General features: G+C 42.3%; 2 protein-coding genes across 3 annotated transcripts in view; one reads left to right on the top strand and one right to left on the bottom strand.

Moving 5' to 3' along the window:
- The window catches only part of syt8 (synaptotagmin VIII), a 351409-nt gene that overhangs the window by 184021 nt on the left and 148321 nt on the right, over window positions 1–19067 (top strand). The window lies entirely within an intron of this gene.
- Window positions 1–19067, bottom strand: part of LOC144684835 (cytosolic 5'-nucleotidase 1A) — a 50800-nt gene that overhangs the window by 18980 nt on the left and 12753 nt on the right. For both annotated transcript variants that reach the window (XM_078549122.1, XM_078549121.1), the window contains exons 2-3: window positions 15341–15404; window positions 272–439 (exon numbers count right to left, since the gene is read on the bottom strand). In XM_078549122.1, coding sequence (XP_078405248.1) covers window positions 272–439; window positions 15341–15385 — 213 coding nt within the window. In that variant the 5' untranslated portion in view covers window positions 15386–15404. The remainder of the gene's footprint in view (window positions 1–271; window positions 440–15340; window positions 15405–19067) is intronic.

Raw genomic sequence — 19067 nt, 5'->3', positions numbered from 1 at the left:
GAAGTAGTCTGATTAAACTGCAAGAGGTGTATTGGCTGAACTGGGACAGGTAGAAAAGGAATCATGTAAGGATACTATCATAGAAACTGAAACTTAATGGCAATGACGTATTCAAGGATCGTAAAGAAGCAAGGAGCTTTGAACAAATTTCACATCTAAAACTAACAGTAAAATGTTGCCAAAATGTTATTCTGAATTGCCTGAAGGCTGTGATTGGCAGATATTTCATAGAATGGTTGGAGATTTGCCCAGGGTATATGTGGGAACTTACCTTGATGAATGGGTAAACAATACCTTCCTTCAGAGGTACGGCTTCATTGGTGATCTGATAGTTTATAAACTCTTCTACTCCTTCTGACAAGAACAACTCATGCTCTTCTTCCATATCAAAGAGAGCTCGGGCTGAGATTGCAATTGTTATGGCCTCTTTTGGGTCCTTCTGCAGCAGAAAGGTGGGAAGGAGAGAAACTGACTTTATAACACAGCATAACACAAAAATGTACACCTCATTCTATCTCAGCAGAACTCCAGAACCTAATACTGGAAAGGATGCAAATTAGAAACCGTTAAATCCTGATTCCATAGCAAGGAACACTGCAAGGGGATTGGGGTGCTTGATACCATGGAATTGGGACATTCTTACACAATAGATTTTGAATGTGCTATATAATAGCATTGGGCTGCTCTATATAATGGGACTAGCATCTTTCATTACTTGTGTTTATCATTAACCTTATTGTTCAATAGCATAATCCCAAACTCCAATAAACTGTGATAGGTGCTACATGGAATTCCACTTAAGAGGTGGTCCTGGATTAAGATGTGCCTCTCCAGGCAATTATAGAGTGGAGGCAAGGCACTTCCTCAGAAAGGAGAGAAAGAAAGTCAAAACAATAATGACAAAAGCAATAATGCTCTCAAAACTACAGGTTCAACAGTGTTACTTACCCTATGGATTCTAGGACAGCCTTACCCCTAATGGCAGTTCCTTGTTTTACCTCAATGGACAAAGAAAGGAAAGGGAATATCACTGAATCCAATTCTAATACCACTCCACAGCTGTGAGAGTCATAAATGAGTAGGTTCAGGGGAAATAGATTACAGCATGAGATTCATGACAAGAGGAAGAATGGGCTGAAAATGGTCACTGGGTTGTATACTGAATGTCACTTGATCTAAGAATAGGATTGAATGAAGTTGCACACTGTAACTCTGAAATAGCTGTCATCAAAGTCACAAATGACATTCTGTGGTAAACTATCCCTCCTTGTCCTTCTTAACCTGTACATAGCCTTCAACACAGTTGATCACACCATCCTCCAATGCCCCTCTACCATTGTTAAACTGGGTGGAACTGCCCATGTCTGGTTCCATTTTTCTCTACCTAATCATAGCCTGAATATCCCTGCAATGATTTATCTTTCCAATCCTACACCATTAACTCTGGTATCCCCAAAAGATCCCCATTTGGTTCCCAATATTTCTCATCGGCGACATCATCCAAAAACACACCATTCGATTCCACATGCATGCTGACAACATCCAGGTCTACCTTATCACAACATCTCTAAACTGTCAGGCTGTTTGTTCAACATCCAGTACTGGATAAGCAGAAATTCTCTCCAACTCAATATTGAAACACCAAAGAAATTGCCTTCAGTTCTGGCCACAAACTTTGTTTCCTAACCATCGACTCTTTCCCTCTCCCTGGCAACTCTGAGGTGAAAACAGACTTTTCACAGTCTTGCTGTCATATTTGTTCTCAAGGTGAGCTTCTAGTTACATTTGGTACCATCATTAAAGCTACCCATTTCCACCTGTATAACATCACTGACTCTATCCTGCCCCAGCTCATCTGCCTATCTATAGACTTGACTATTCTCATGCACTCCAGTTCAGCCTCTCACATTCTACCCTCTGTAAGCTTGGCATCATCCAAAACTCTGCAGTCTGCATCCTAACTCACATTAAGTCCCTTTCAGCCATCATCTCTATGCTAAACAAAAACAGAATTACCTGGAAAAACTCAGCAGGTCTGGCAGCATCGGTGGAGAAGAAATCAGTTAACATTTCGAGTCTTCATGACCCTTCGGCAGAACTGAGTATAGTTAGGAGAAAGGTGAAATATAAGCTGGTCTAAGGTGGGGGGGGCGGGGGGAGACGGAAGTTGAGGGTGTGGTGATTGTGGAGATAAGCAAGCAGTGATAGGAGCAGATAATCAAAAGATGTCACAGACAAAAGGATCAAAGAGGTGTTGAAGGTGGTGATACTGTCTAAGAAAAGTGCTAATTAAGAATGGAAGACAGGATACTCAAGGTACAGCTCTAGTGGGGGGTGGGGTGGAAAGACTAACAAAGTTTTAGTTTTAGATTTTAAAATAATAGAAATAGGTGGGAAAAGAAGAATCTATATAAATTATTGAAAAAAAAAGGGAGGGGGGAGAAACGGGGTGGGGATGGGGGGAGGGGGAGTTTAAGATCTAAAGTTGTTGAATTCCTCGCGGAGGCTGAGCGTCAACTCGCAGACACTTCCTCCTACCTCTCCCTGGACCATGACCCCACCACAGAACATCAAGCCATTGTTTCCAGGACTGTCACTGACCTCATCTCCTCTGGAGATCTTCCTCCCACAGCTTCCAACTTGATAGTCGCCCAACCTCGGATGGCCCGCTTCTACCTCCTACCCAAAATCCACAAACAGAACTGTCCTGGCAGACCGATCGTGTCAGCTTGTTCCTGCCCCACGGAACTCATTTCTCGTTATCTTGACTCCCTTCTCTCTCCCCTTGTCCAGTCCCTTCCCACCTACATCTGTGATTCCTCTGACACCTTACGTCACATCAACAATTTCCAGTTCCAGTTCCCTGGCCCCAACCGCTTCCTCTTCACCATGGATGTCCAATCCCTCTACACCTCCATCCCCCACCAGGATGGTCTGAAGGCCCTTAGCTTCTTCCTTGAACAGAGGCCCGAACAATCCCCATCCACCACTACTCTCCTCCATCTGGCTGAACTTGTTCTCACACTGAACAATTTCTCTCACTTCCTCCAAATAAAAGGTGTGGCTATGGGTACCCGCATGGGCCCCAGCTATACCTGTCTCTTTATGGGGTATGTGGAACATTCCTTGTTCCAGTCCTACTCCGGCCCCCTCCCACAACTCTTTCTCCGGTACATCGATGATTACTTCGGTGCTGCTTCATGCTCTCGTCGGGACCTGGAAAAATTTATTAATTTTGCTTCCAATCTCCACCCGTCCATCATTTTCACATGGTCCATCTCTGACACTTCTCTTCCCTTCCTTGACCTCTCTGTCTCAATTTCTGATGATAGACTGTCCACCAATATCCATTACAAGCCTACCGACTCCCACAGTTACCTCGACTACAGCTCCTCACACCCCGCTTCCTGTAAGGACTCCATCCCATTCTCTCAGTTCCTTCGCCACCGTCGCATCTGTTCTGATGACGCTACCTTCAAAAACAGCTCCTCTGGCATGTTCTCCTTTCCTAAACCGAGGTTTTCCACCCACGGTCGTTGACAGGGCCCTCAACCGTGTCCGGCCCATATCCCGCGCATCCTCCCTCACGCCTTCTCCTCCTTCCCAGAAACATGATAGGGTCCCCCTTGTCCTCACTTATCACCCCACCAGCCTCCGCATTCAAAGGATCATCCTCCGCCATTTCCGCCAACTCCAGCATGATGCCACCACCAAACACATCTTCCCTTCACCCCCCCTGACGGCATTCCGTAGGGATCGTTCCCTCCGGGACACCCTGGTCCACTCCTCCATCACCCCCTACTCCTCAACCCCCACCTATGGCACCTCCCCATGCCCACGCAGAAGATGCAACACCTGCCCCTTCACTTCCTCTCTCCTCACCGTCCAAGGGCCCAAACACTCCTTTCAAGTGAAGCAGCATTTCACTTGCATTTCCCCTAACTTAGTCTACTGCATTCGTTGCTCCCAATGCGGTCTCCTCTACATTGGAGAGACCAAACGCAAACTGGGCGACCGCTTTGCAGAACACCTGCGGTCTGTCCGCAAGAAAGACCCAAACCTCCCTGTCGCTTGCCATTTTAACACTCCACCCTGTTCTCTTGCCCACGTCTGTCCATGGCTTGCTGCATTGTTCCAGTGAAGCCCAACGCAAACTGGAGGAACAGCACCTCATCTTCCGACTAGGCACTTTACAGCCTTCCGGGATGAATATTGAATTCAATAACTTTAGATCTTAAACTCCCCCTCCCCCCATCCCCACCCCATTTCTCCCCCCTCCTTTTTTTTTTCAATAATTTATATAGATTCTTCTTTTCCCACCTATTTCCATTATTTTTAAATCTAAAACTAAAACTTTGTTAGTCTTTCCACCCCAACCCCACTAGAGCTGTACCTTGAGTATCCTGTCTTCCATTCTTAATTCGCACTTTTCTTAGACAATATCACCACCTTCAACACCTCTTTGATCATTTTGTCTGTGACATCTTTTGATTATCTGCTCCTATCACTGCTTGCTTATCTCCACAATCACCACACCCTCAACTTCTCTCTCCCCCCGCCCCCCCACCTTAGACCAGCTTATATTTCACCTTTCTCCTAACTATACTCAATTCTGCCGAAGGGTCATTTAGACTCGAAATGTTAACTGATTTCTTCTCCACCGATGCTGCCAGACCTGCTGAGTTTTTCCAGGTAATTCTGTTTTTGTTTTGGATTTCCAGCATCCGCAGTAGCTTTTAGCTTTTTGTTTTTATCATCTCTATGCTTGCTGACCTGTACTGGCTCTCAGTTAAGCAATGCCTCAAATTTAAAATTCTCATCCATGCGCTCAAATTCTTCTGTGGCCTCACCCCTCACTACCTCTGTCATTGTCTCCAGCCCTACCACCCAATGAGATATCAACACTTCTCTAATCCTGGCCTCTTTCGAGCAACCCCAATTTTAATTGCTCCACCACTGGTTGCTATGCCTTCAGCCTTCAAGGCCCTAAGCTCTGGAATTCCCCGCCTAAACCTCCCTGCTTCTCTATCTCCCTTTCCTTCTTTAAGATAATTTAAAACCTCCCTCTTTGACAAAACTCTTCTGGTCATCTCCCTTCAATTCCCTATATAGCTCAGCATCAAAATTTGTTTTAGAATGCCCCTGTGAGATGCCTTTCGACTATTTATGTTAAAGGCGCTATATAAATGTTTGCTGTCATTGTTATACCAAAGTCAGAATATTGACACGGTTATCCCTCACTGTACAAAGAACAAAATTATGTAAATTAATGTAACCCTTCTAAACTGAATCCAATGCACCCAGATTTAATGATAAATCAGAGCCAGTGGGACTGTATCTGATCTGATTGCCTGCTGAATATATTCCAAGGCCAGTAACTCCCTGCACTGTGTTCCCAACTCTAGACATATTAGGCACAAAATTCAAATGTGGCATTAAGATGGCCTATCTGGGTTTTCCAGGGTATTTCCTGTGAGCTGAATGTGTTGATTTGGTGCTTTCCTGACGTCATACAGCACAACTGGTTGATGTGACATCAAGATCCCAAATAAAACCAAATTACTGTGGATGGTGGAAATCTGAAACAAAAACAGAAAATGCTGGAAAAACTCAGCAGGTCTAACAGCATCAGTGGAAAGAAAAAAAAACAGAGTTAATGTTTTGAGTCCTTATGACTCTTCTTCAGAGCTAAAGAGTAGTAAAAATATAATGAAATTTATACTGTTTAAGGGGGGTGGAGCAGGTGAAGCTGGATAGAAGGCCACTGAAAGGTTGGGGCAAAGCAGAGATTGTCAGATATGTCATGGACAAAAGGGGTGTTAATGGTAGTGGTGCTGACTAAAGGAGGTGCTGATGGTGGTTTTAAGGTCAGAAAGCAGAATGTGATAAAAGCAGGACAATGGTAAGCACTCTGGAAAGAACAACATGAACAAGTGACAGATGACCCTTGTGGAGGTGGGGTGGGGAGAGGATAGTGGTGGCAAAAAAGATTGAAAATAGGATAAAAGGTAGGGATAAAACAATGGATTAAATGAAAATAAATAAAAATAAGTGGATAAAAATTAAAAAATAAAAACTAAGAAATAAAAATGAATATTGAAGAAAGGGGATAGAAAGAGGGTGAGGATGGAAGAGGGTGTTCATGGTCTGAAGTTGTTGAATTCAATGTTAATTCCAGAAGGCTGTAAAGTGCCTAATCAGAAGATGAAGTGCTGTTCCTCCAGTTTGCATTGGACTTCACTCACCCCACCCCCACCCCACCCCACCCCCACAAGGGCCATCTGTCACTTGTTCATGTTGTTCTTTCCAGAGTGCTTACCCTTGTCCTGCTATTATCACATTCTGCTTTCTGACCTTAATGCCACCATCAGCACCTCCTTTAGCCAGTACCACTATCATTAACACCCCCTTGTCCATGACATCTCTGGCAATCTCTCCTTTGCCTCTACCTGTCACTGGCCTCCTATCCAGCTTCACCTTCTCCACTCTACTTAAACAGTATAAACTTCATTAGATTTTTACTTCTCTTCAGCTCTGAAGAAGGGTCATTAGGACTCGAAATGTTATGTTTTTTTTCTCTCCACAGATGCCGTTAGACCTGCTGTGTTTTTCCAGCATTTTCTGTTTTTGATCAAGATCCCAAAATTGGACAATGCAGGACCAGGCAATTCCCATGTTAGCTATAGTAAGTTTCTGTTTAAGTTGCCCCATTCAGCATTGTTCCACTTTAATGTCGTGGATATAATGGGGCTGGTATGTGCACTTAGCATCGGGATTTGTGCTTTAGTGTTGTTTCCCGCTGGGCTAACATAGTGCCGCATGACCTGATTGGAGCCATTTTAGAGCAGCCACTCCCGCTCACCAACTCTCCCATTTCTTGCTTCTTCCCCAACATCCCTCCGATCGACACCTCCCTTCCCGACCCTCCCGCTTGCCAGTTCCCTCTCTGAGTCTCCTGCTCGTCGCTTCTCTCCCTGCCCTCTTGCTCACAGCTCCTCTCAGTTCCTTCCCCTTGCTAATCCTCTCCCAAGCCCTTGCTCACAGCAAGGGTTCAGGAAAGGGAAGCAGAAAATGGGAAAGGCGACAAGTGGAGGTGTCAGCCAGCAGGAGAGGCTGTGAATGGGAGGTAAGTAGAAAGAGTTAATGTATTTCTTTTATATTTTTAAATTTATTTATTTTAACAGTCATTTCATTCACAAATAAAGGAATTTAGGAATATACGTATTTCAACTGACAGGATAAAATACTTCAATGTTTTTTTTTCTGATGAGGAAGGTCCTACAAAACCTAACTGGAATTTTACATTGGTTGTAATAGGAAAATCTGATTTGCATAAAGTTGTTTCACTTAGTCTCCTGGCCCTTTGCACCTCTATTCATGTCCACGTGCATCAATAATGCCTCCAGCACACAATCGTTATTATGAATCCCTCTGTTTGCTCTGGAGTTCAGTTTCTAAGAATTTTCATTGCAGCATTCTAGTTTTGCAGTTTTCTTTTAAAAGGCAAATATGCTACAAGGGCCTCCAGCTGTGCAGAGCTCACCGGCAGCAGTAAGAAGCAGAGACCAGCCCTGGGACACCAGTTAGTGCCACAATCATTCAGGTCATGTGGGTGCATGAATTTTGTGTGTTGTCTATCTGATGTGACCTGCCTGTGCTCATTCATAAAGTGTGGCCCCTGTGCCTGAAAATAAGGGCAAATAAATTTCTAGTCCTTTGTTAAAATTAACCGTCACCAACTGTGGCTAGTTGAGGAACAGGCATTAAGTTTCATTTTCATCTGGTTGTGGACATTAATAATTAATCACACACCAGTTTCTGTCAGATTCAAGGCCTTCCTTGGGCCTGGGAGTTTTGTAACCTTAATTTTGAGGCCTCCGAACTGTTACATGTATGCACGATGAAAATAACTTACAGATCACTAATGATTATTGAGGACTTTACAGCCCAAATCAGGCTTCAGGGCTTACACATGTTATAATCCCCAAAAGGCCAATAACTTTTAAAAAAAGATACTGTAGATCACGGTGTATAAATTGACCCAGCGTATACCTGGGTGAATAGGTCGACTCTCTTTTTCAGCCACGGTATGCTATACTTGCATTAGTAGTCAGCCTCAATTTTTCACTCCACAAATGGACGCTTGACTTACTGGTACCTTATAACTGGGTGCAAAGGATCAAGCAGGAGACACAAGCTGTGTTGTGAAGATGTGCATGAGTTTAAAACACGCCCGCACAGAGCAGACCCTGCATAGCGAACTGCAAAGATGGCGTCCACCCACATTTTTCATACTCAGCGTAACGGTCGACTCCCATTTTTGGAGGGATTTTTCAAGGTTTCAAAGGTAGACTCTGACATATGAATTTCCCAGTGACCAACCCAAAGAATCACACAAGATTCCACGTTTTAAGACTTTTACTGTAACAAAGTAAAAATCAACATCCACTAAACATTATTTAATAGGCAATTAATACACTCAACTACAGAAAAGGCATTCCCTTTGAGCTTCTTAACACAACCAACAACTCCATGCCAGTTTCATGCATTATGCCACAGTCTCAGCAGAAATGTAGCCTTTTCTTTAAAGCCCCAAGCTCCTTCAGGCTTTAACAAGATCTCTTCTCCCTGCCTTGCCAGGGTGAATCTTTCAGTGTCCTTTTAAACAAAGTCTTCTTCATGCAATCTTTTGAGCATAATCAAATGGGCTTCCAATAGCAAAGTACTCTCTGGTGACTCCTTGGTCTTTAATCCAAGACAAGTTTTGTTTCTTCGAACATGGAAGCACTCTGCTTGGTGGTTACCCCTACAGTACTTTTCTCCTGCCTGGCATAGCAGCACCTGTTGTGGTCTTCTTTCCTAAATCTCTCAGTCTGACTGACTCAGAGGCTGTGAGCTGGTACGCAGCAGAATTAGCTGTCTCCTTTGTGTCCTAAGGCAAGTTTTAACACCTAAGTTTCAGTTTGAGTTTTTGTCTCCATAACAAGCTGGTCATATGGGTTTGTCTCGTCAGATTTAGGAGGAGGTCAAATCCTCTTCTCCAAACTACTGCATTTTACCTTAAATTACAGGAGACAGTTTAAAGCATTCACCATCTTATAAAGTCCATCATTCCTAACAAATGCATGCACAGTTTTGTTCTTATATACACAAGCAAATACAATAGAACTGTTCCAATACATACTTCTATTCTTGTGCACCCACAGAGAAACATCTATATTTGTTCTTGCACTCCTACACACATTAACATGCACACACACACACATCTTTTTTTACATACAAACCAACATATATCTGCTCCACCTCTCACATTAAAAACCCCACAAATACTATGACATTCAGTAGATAAGGTAACTTTGAGTAGCAAACTGAATATGCTCATGTGAGCTTCAAACTACCTCACCATTATATTTTTCCACCGGATCCAATGTGTGTTATTAACCACTTCTTAACCTGCCCTGCTATCTTCAGTGATTTGTGCACATATTCCCCCAGGTCCCTCTGTTCTGCACCTCCTTTAGATTTGTTACCTTTATTTTACGTTGTCTTTCCTCATTTTTCCTACCAAAATGCATCACTTCTCTGCATTAAATTTTATCAGCCCTGTGTTCACCCATTCCATTAAGCAGCTGATATTAAATTTAAAACCCGTAAGGGTGCTGAGAACATTCTAGTACCGTCTCCTCATTTACATGGAATGTGGCTTTGACTGTCATTTTGTTGCCTTGGAGGGTGAAGTTGCCAATATTGTGAATTCTTGCAAGAGGTGAAACTCCTTGCTATCACAGCACAACTTAGTCCTTGGTCTTGAAAGTTCTCAGCTAGGTGGAATAAGTAGCCCATTAATGTGGATGCCCAAGAGTGGAAGGGAGGAAAAAAGTAACCTATTCAGCTCATTCTATTGGTAGATGAAGTGCTGGTGAAGACATTCATGAGTAATTTGGCAAGACTGTAGCGAATAAAAGATGCAGTGCATCATTACTTTCAAAATATATTATATAGCACCATTAATATAGAACACGATTCCAGGGTACTTCAGAGGCATAATCGCATATAAGTGAATGCAGAGACAAAGAAGTTATGCATGCTTTTCACTGTACTAGCTGCTCAGCTGCATGCTCATAGCTCACATTTGTGTTTTCTTTCTGGTCCCAGTCACCTATCTGACTGCACCTACGACAAAACATGGAACAGTTATGGAGAACTGCAGTACAACGACTGATGTGAACTCCTGGATGAAGAGAGTCTGGGCAGAAGGAGCTCCAGTTTCTTTTAAAATATGGGAACATTGAGCATTTGACCTTTGATTTTGAGTGCAATGGATCTAGGAAAGATTCTAGATCCTGGATTACGCATTGCGTCAAATTAGGTGCTATTTTAGTTTTATAGCATAACCTATCACACCACCGATGACATATTCATGGATTTGTTTAGATAGATTCCTGGGCTAATTTCATGCCAGAGCACCAGAATTCCAATAGGATATTGGAGGAGATTGTCTTGGTTTACAGAGTTTAAGTTAGTACCTGAATTAACAATTATTTAAAGAATCAGGCTAAGATCTTGTTATTTCTTTTCAATACCACAACAAAATGTGAGTGGGTCAACTTGAAATTCTTCATCGCGCAAATGTTGAAAAGTCTACTTGACCAGGGGAGGTGAATACTGACAGAACTTTGGCCACAGGAGCTCTTTTTAGCATCATGTTCTATGTTTTGCTTCACCCTCCAATTTTATGGAAGGAGGTGCCTGAACAAGCTATGACTGACCCATTCCCCAACCCCAGCGTGTACTCAGCTGCTTCTGACAGGACAAAGAATTTGTATCACTCACAGACTTGCATGTGAGAAAATTCAGTCCCCTTTTTTAGCTCAGCCGTGCAGCCCACACCAAATGTGATCAAAACATGTGTGATGTTTGACAACCTGAGCTTTACACCTGAAGATACGAGGGCCCTTTTCTTCAGCCCAGCCTCTCAGATCATAGAATCAGACTGATTCAAAGGCTGACTGTCAAAGTAACAGACCTCAAGACTTACTGCTGAATTTCTTACCTTATTAGCCACTGCCACCCACAAGCACTCAGAATGGCCATGGTCATTCACTAAACATCCACCGTAAAGTGATGCTATCTGTGTTATACCATGTACAGTATAACAACCTCTACCCTGAGAGTATATGTAAACTTAATAAAAAAAAGACTAAATAAAACTTCCCTGCCCCACCCCTAAAAATTAGTGCCTCTTACAAAGTTCTACTGGCTGACATGAATCTGAAAATGTAATATTCGCTTCCCTTCTATCCTTTCCCTTCATCTTGCTGACATACAATTTTATCCTTCATTGCTTCACAAAAGTATGTATTCTTTACTAGTAAAGAGCATTTAACAGTTGTTTACCTGTGGTGATATTATAACTATATCTGATTCTGCCCCAGCCTACTATTCATACATGGGCACTTGTCAGTGAGATTCAGACTTGAGAATACTTAATGATTTATTTTTTCACCTTAAGTCCTTCCACCATTACTGCGAGCGTACAAAGGAAAAATTGTAGAGCTTTGGGGAAGGAGCAGGGGAACTGGATTAATTAGATAGATCTTTTAAGTAGAGAGATTTGAAGGTATCCTTCTATCCTGGATGTGCAAGCCATCACCCATGCACAAGAGGAGAATTTTAGCACCTTGAGAAATATGAACATGGAGATTAAATTGGAGAAGCCAGCACCTGTGGAATGGTACTCCAGCAAGCGTCTTTATTTTCAGAAGAGGAAAGGAGAAACAAATAATTGTTTGGTAGTACAAAACTTGAGTACTGCTGAAAGAAGAGACATTTTGAAGCTTTTCATCTTGTACTCAGCAAGACACTTCGCAAGGATAGCAATATAAGGAGAAAACAACAATTTATACTGTATGAGAAGAGTGTTGATTGGTTGGCAAGTGGACTCTGATTGGCAGAAGTGTTGCCATGGAGAATGCACCAGTGATGGTGACTGATAGTTAACTGCCAAACATTGGTCAAAATTTAAACCACGCAGCTTGACCCCCGATTGGTCAAGTGATTGCCCTGAGGAATGAGTCAGCAATTGGCTGTCACTTATTTTGTTTAGCTGAAACAGGTACATTGTGTATACATGCTCTGTCTGCAAAGAACAGGGCCCTGTGTATTAATATATGTAGCTTCTATTACACGCAAATCCGCCACACTGTGAGCCCGACTGACAATCTTAAATTGGTTGCCAGTATAATTCTTAGCACAATGAGGATTATTTAGCAAATACTGTCCAATCGTGGAATCACATCTAATTTTGGACACTGTTTTGAGTTGCAAACAGCGGCTGGGACATGCTATTCTTTGGGCCATCACGCTGGCACTTAAATTCATATACCACATTACTCATTTGGGTGATAGGCAGAGCGTCTTTTTGGCCTGACGGCAGCATCCTGTTAGTGGTGAATACCACTCACGTTGCTATTGCATAGTAGCAGCATGAAACAGCTGAGATACCTTGCCCTTCCAGGGTAATCTGAGCACTTTTCAGGGATGAAAGTGACGGCCTTCGGGCCATTCATGAGTTTGTGTGATATACAGCGTGGAATGATCCGATCAGGGTAGCCATTATCCCACAGGATGCCTTTGATGCTTCCTATTTCAGCATGAAGCTTGCATGGTGAGCAAATGGCTCGGGCCCTATTTAAAAGGTTTCCAATAAGACCGATTTTATAGTATGTGGAACTGTAAGAATCCCAACACGCATATTGGCCAGTGAAGGTAGGCTTGTGTTAAACCATGGTAGAGAACCCCCTGTCTCCTACAATTAAGCCAATTTTGAATCCACCTTATCAAATTACCCTGTATCCCATGTGCATTTGCCCTCTTTATAAGTCTCCCATATGGGACCTTGTCAAAGGCTTTGCTGAAATCCATATAAACTACATCAACTGTACTACCCTCATCTGCACACCTGATCATCTCCTCAAAAAAATCAATCAAATTTGTTAGGCATGACCTCCCTCTGACAAAGCCATGCTGACTATCGCTGATCAAACCTTGCCTCTCCAAATGGAGTTAGATTCTCTCATTCAGAATTTTCTCCAATAGTTTCCCTACCACTGACGTGAGACTCACTGGTCTGTAGTTCCCTGGCTTATCTCTACACCCCTTCTTAAATGTCTCAAAGTATCTCACACTATAAATTATTTTTGAAATGCAGTGGCTTTAATGCAGGGGAATGCTACACATTCTGGCCCTTGGTTAAAATCTATATTAACATACACTTTCCAGCACGCATATTCTCAAAGGGAGCCCAGGTAATTGATGTTCTATGGCAAAGTCTTTTGTTATCATTGGGTACATTCAAGATGACCGTAGCAGGGTTACCAAAGTGCTCTGCTAATGGTAGATTTAATTTAATTTTTTTATTGTCGTCAACAATGTCCTCTCTGCTTTTAGAAACAGGGTCTAACTTTGAGTAAGCAGTGAAGCTGGACCCAATGATATTGTCTGCAGCACTAGCTTCACTGGGATGACGAATCTCTTCTGGGAAAAGCACAGCTCCCATTTTTAGTGATGCTGCAGTTACAGGACTCTAGGCTGATCTCTGTATCCTAACTTATGCATTTTAATACAATGCACATCTTGCAACAATGTGCAAACACTGGGCTCTCAAGACTTAAATTATAATATTTCAAAGCTGCCAAGTATGAGAGATACAGCTAAAGTCAGACACTACACGAGTAGATCAAAGGCATCTGAAGAACCTGGGACTGCTCACTGTGGAGATGAGAAGGGTCGGGGAGGTATCATTTAACTAATGAATTTAAAATCATTAAGCAAAAGAATAAAATTAATTCTAATGTGGTTGAGATTGCCATAAACATAGGGACATGGGCTCAAGCTTAGAAGAGGGTGATACACTGACAATTTTGAATTAACTACTGTATATAGAGAGTGCTGAATGCCTGGAACAGATTGCTCAGGGAGGCAGAGAATGTGGAAAAATACAAGGGAGAGCTGAATAGATATTTGAGACAATAGGCAATTTAGGGATATTCATTTTTGGAATCAGGAATATTTTGGAATATTTCCTACTCTAATGTATAGCGATAAACCAATATCACTTATACTTATAAGGAGCATGGTTAAGTACTGCAGCCACATTAACTTGTGCATTGCACATTCTTTAGCATTGACATACAGGTATAGATGCTTGATCTAGGTTAAAAAGCATCATGTTACAATCTCAGTAGAGACCAATAGCATTTACAAAGAAATTAGAACTTCAGTTAATGGCTGAAGGAATGACACGTCAAGTTTTTACATTTTAAAACTTTTACTGTAAAAAAATGACTAAAAACACTATTGACTAAACACTACGTTCTTTTTGTAGACAACTTATACTTTAAATTACGGAGAGGAATATTCCCCTTTTATACTTGCCACAAGTTGCTCTCTCTCTTGAATTACAGTCCTTTTAGGAAACAGTCCATAATTACTCCCAATTTCCAATGGATTACCCTATCCACATTTTGCCCAGTAATAACTTCAAGTGACTGTCACCAGGTGCTTTCCTCAGTTCCTTAAATCCAACACCAGCAGTTAAGCCTGTTCTGACATTCCTTTACCATGGCTATGCCAGAACCAATCTCTTGGAATCCTTTGACAGCTGCAGGATGTGTATCTCCAACTAGAGACCACTTTCCTCCCACATCTGGCTGCGGTAGCTCAGTCAAGCAGCCTTTTCTCCCTGCTGACCACACAGAATTACTGTCTATCTGTGCTAGTCGTTTATTTGTAGGAAAGCCTGTAACTTGATCTCAAAAATGGCTTCCTCTGCCCTCTTCCCCATGGTAACATGAAACACATTAAACTTGCATTAAGGTAGAAATGCCAGTTAGCTATTCTTGACACCAACTTCCTTTCATCTTAAAAGTAAATGGACACTTCACAGGACACTTTACAACCCAATATCAGAACATCTTTCTGAGACTTTAAGAGACTTAGAGTCCAGCTATGGTAAACTCAGAGACTGCTGCCATTGTCTCCAAGTGTAAATATCTTGCACCTTCTTCTCAGTAAGGAAATTTAAGCCTTCCTTTGATCTCTAACAGGTCAGCTAGACAGGAGAGCAGGTCACATGGCTCCCTTCATTTACTGTAAATTTAAAGCTACAGTCCCAAATAGAATCTTATGAGATTTATAGGTGTAAAAAAAAAATCAACATTGAGCTATTATTTAAATACATGTGTAACTGTGAGCATGACTTCATCCTGTGATACATGCAGCACATGAGCACTGGCCTGTCTGTTGTTGTGTTCAGAGGCTAATGTTTGTATATATTTACCTGTTTCAGTTGAGTGTTTACGATAACTTCAACCTTGCTCTCCATCTTCAGTGCACGGTCAGGCCTGAAACAAGAGGATCCCCACCATTAGAATGTGAGGTTCTATTATTTCATTTTCTGTATCACAGCCACACAAACTATGCTGGAATAGAGCTCAACAGGACACTTGTGAATGGGTGAGTCATACAGGCCAGGAAGGTTGCAGTATTGATTGATGATATGTACTGCTAGTTGATTTCAGCCAGAGTAGTAGGCTTGTTACAATTGGCCTCAGCATGCCTAGGTTAGGAAGAACAAATACTCAACAACAATCTTGATAATAAAACAGAAAATGCTGGAAAAGCTCAGCAGGTCTAACAACATCTGTGGAGAGAAAGACAGAGTTAATGTTTCAAGTCCATATGACTCTTCTTCAGTTGGCCTGTTGGCCTTCCAGTGATTCCCTCTAGTAGTTACGAGGTCAATCATGCTTTTTGATTCACAGTCAAAGACCTTGCCATCACACACTGTAAGTTCACATGAAGGATAGTCACTTAGGTGAAGATGTAGCGCTGTGGAGCTGCATGGAGTTAGTACCTTCAGCAGATGCAAAAACTGGCAAAGAAAAATAATTGCTGAAGAAACTGGAAATTACTGAGGACTCCAGCCTGCCAAGTCTCACATCACAAAGAGTTCTAATTGCTCAGATCAAGCCTAATGCTCACTTTATTTACCTTATAATTAATATAACCCCATGCAGGCATAATGTACTATATAAAATACCGAAGTTCGCATGGGCCCCTCAAAATCCTGGTCGATTGGAGAGTTAATGGCCTTAACAAGGTGGGCGCGCGTCCTGCTGCATAGCGCGCCCACCGACCGAAATATCGCAATGCCGCGCGCTGACGTCAGGACGCTCGTGCGACATTTTAAGCGCTGGCATGTGGACTCCGCTACCCGCATGCCAGCCAGAAGATTCTGCGCCCCATGTCTAAAGCACATTGCACAGATCTATTACAGTAACACTTTCACTCCAATGCTCTCATTCTCCACTTTTTGAAACCTCAGGTGATTCAAATCTCTGCTGCCCTTGTTCTATTCTGCACCAAGTCTTGTTCACCCATCAGCTCCTTTCTTACTGTTCCACACTGATACAAACTCCTACAATGCCTCAAATTTAAAATTACCATTCTCTGTTTAAATCCCCATATGACTTCCCTCCGTCCAAGCTCTGCAACCTCTTGCAGTCCAAGAACTCCCTTGAATTCTCTGTTTCACTAACCCATCTACTCTGCCTCCTCTCTTTGCTCCACCATAGATGGCTGCATCTTCAGCTAAATAGGGGCCTTTCTTTGGAATTCCCCTATCTGAGCTCCACCATGGTCTGCGTCTTTCTCCTCCTCTAAGGCTCTTCCTAACACCTATTTCTTTGACAAAAATTCTGTGAAGCATTTTGGGATGTTTTTCCATGCTAAAGGCATGGACATATACAGGTTGTTCTTTTTGTTTAATCTGCATACTGTAGGAATTAAAATGGTACAGAAGGCTGAAGGATGATTTGATCAAAGTGTTTACAACGTTAAAAGGATTTGATGATGTATATAAACTATTTTATTCTGCCGGGGAAATCAAGAACAAGGAACATAATCTTTAAATTAGAGGTAGATCATTCAGGTGCAGAATCAGAAAGTACTTTTTTTTTTACACAAAGGGTAGTAGAAATCTGGAACACTCCCCCCAAAAGGGTGTGGATGCTGAGACAACTGGAGCTTTCAAGCTGAGATGGTGGATTGCTTTTTGATAGGTAAGGCTATCAAAGGCTATGGAGCAAAGGCAGCTAAATGGGGTTGAAGTGCAAATCAGCCATGATCTAATTGAATGGAGGAGCAAACTCGAGGGGTTGAATACTTCTGTGCATTGTATTAGTTACTCTGCTCCTTTGTTGCAATCCCTTACAGGAAAGCCTAGGATCCAAACAATGCTGACGTTTGAATTGAACAACAAGTTGAGATTTGTTTTTCCAACCATGTATACTCAAAGTGCAACCATTGCACATTTACTAAGAACAGATGCCACAAGGAATTGGGTGTGTGCGTCACAAAATAGTTTTCACGTGCACATCTATGGATATGTTTGCAATAGTTCTACAAAGTTAAACTAGATCCAGCTGCATGCACGCTTATCTGACTGACAGCATCTACTGCTGCTGGTGTATCCCTTTTAGAAGGGCCTGAAAGGTTCGATGACTCTATCTGCTTTGTCATTGTACTTTCTTAGCTGTAAAGTGGTCGCTGATTTCTCAAGTTAAAAAAAACGCTTAGTTCCCAACTAATTTTGAGATCTTAATATATACTTACCATAATATGCTGCAGCAATGTATTGAATAGCACCTGCCATTAGTTAGACTTGCCCTTGCTCATTTAGTTTTTTGCATTAAGTTGCTGAAACTGTGAGCTGATAACAAGGGAAACCGAGGACCTAAGTGAACAAGGCAAGTCCTTAACTAATCAGATTGAGAGTTTTGAAATTAGCACCACAAGGTCTGAAAAAGTGTAAATTTGAGTGGGTTAATTCAATGTTAAATTAGATCTAGAAAGAGAAATACAGAGAGTGAAAGAAAGATTAGATTAAGAGAAAGAGAAATGGGTGCTGGGTTCCCTATTATTCGTCATTTATATAAACAACATAGATGACAATGTGAGGGATAGGATTAGTAAATTTGCGGATGACACAAAGATTGGCCGGGCGGTTAACAGTGAGGTTGAGTGTCTTGGGCTACAGGAAGATATAGATGGGATGGTCAAATGGGCAGATAAGTGGCAGATGGAATTTAACCCTGAAAAGTATGAGGTGATACATTTTGGAAGGAGTAATTTGACAAGGAAGTATTCAATGAATGGCATGACACTAGGAAGTTCTGAAGAACAAAGGGACCTTGGCGTGTGTGTCCATAGATCTCTGAAGGCAGAGGGGCATGTTAGTGGGGTGGTGAAAAAGGCATATGGGACACTTGTCTTTATCAATCGAGGCATAGATTACAAAAGTAGGGAGGTCATGTTGGCGTAGTCTAGAACCTTTGTGAGGCCGCAGCTGGAGTACTGTGTGCAGTTCTGGTCGCCACATTATAGGAAGGATTTGATTGCACTGGAGGGGGTACAGAGGAGATTCACCAGGATGTTGCCTGGGATGAAACATTTAAGTTATGAAGAGAGGTTGGATAGACTTGGGTTGTTTTCATTGGAGCAGTGAAGACTGAGAGGCGACCTGATCGAGGTGTACAAGATTATGAGGGGCATGGACAGGGTGGATAGGGAGCAGCTGTTCCCCTTAGTTGAAGGGTCACTCACGAGGGGACACAAGTTCAAGGTGAGGGGCAGGAGGTTTAGGGGGGATGAGAGGAAAATATTTTTTACCCAGAGCGTGGTGACGGTCTGGAATGCGCTGCCTGGGAGGGTGGTGGAGGCGGGTTGCCTCACATCCTTTAAAAAGTACCTGGATGAGCACTTGGCATGTCATAACATTCAAGGCTATGGGCCAAGTGCTGGTAAATGGGATTAGGTAGATAGGTCAGGTGTTTCTCATGTGTCGGTGCAGATTCAATGGGCCGAAGGGCCTCTTCTGCACTCTGTGATTCTGTGAAATAAAGGAAAAACAAAAAAATTAAGGTTTACATTTTACAACAGTCAAAATCTGAAGGAATGAGATTTGATACTTGCAATAGAGAGGCTGACTAGCAGTAATTAATACT

This window comes from Cetorhinus maximus, chromosome 9, assembly GCF_964194155.1.
Source record: "Cetorhinus maximus chromosome 9, sCetMax3.hap1.1, whole genome shotgun sequence".
In the NCBI taxonomy this organism is placed as follows: domain Eukaryota; kingdom Metazoa; phylum Chordata; class Chondrichthyes; order Lamniformes; family Cetorhinidae; genus Cetorhinus; species Cetorhinus maximus.
This window is presented reverse-complemented; position numbering and strand designations above follow the sequence as displayed.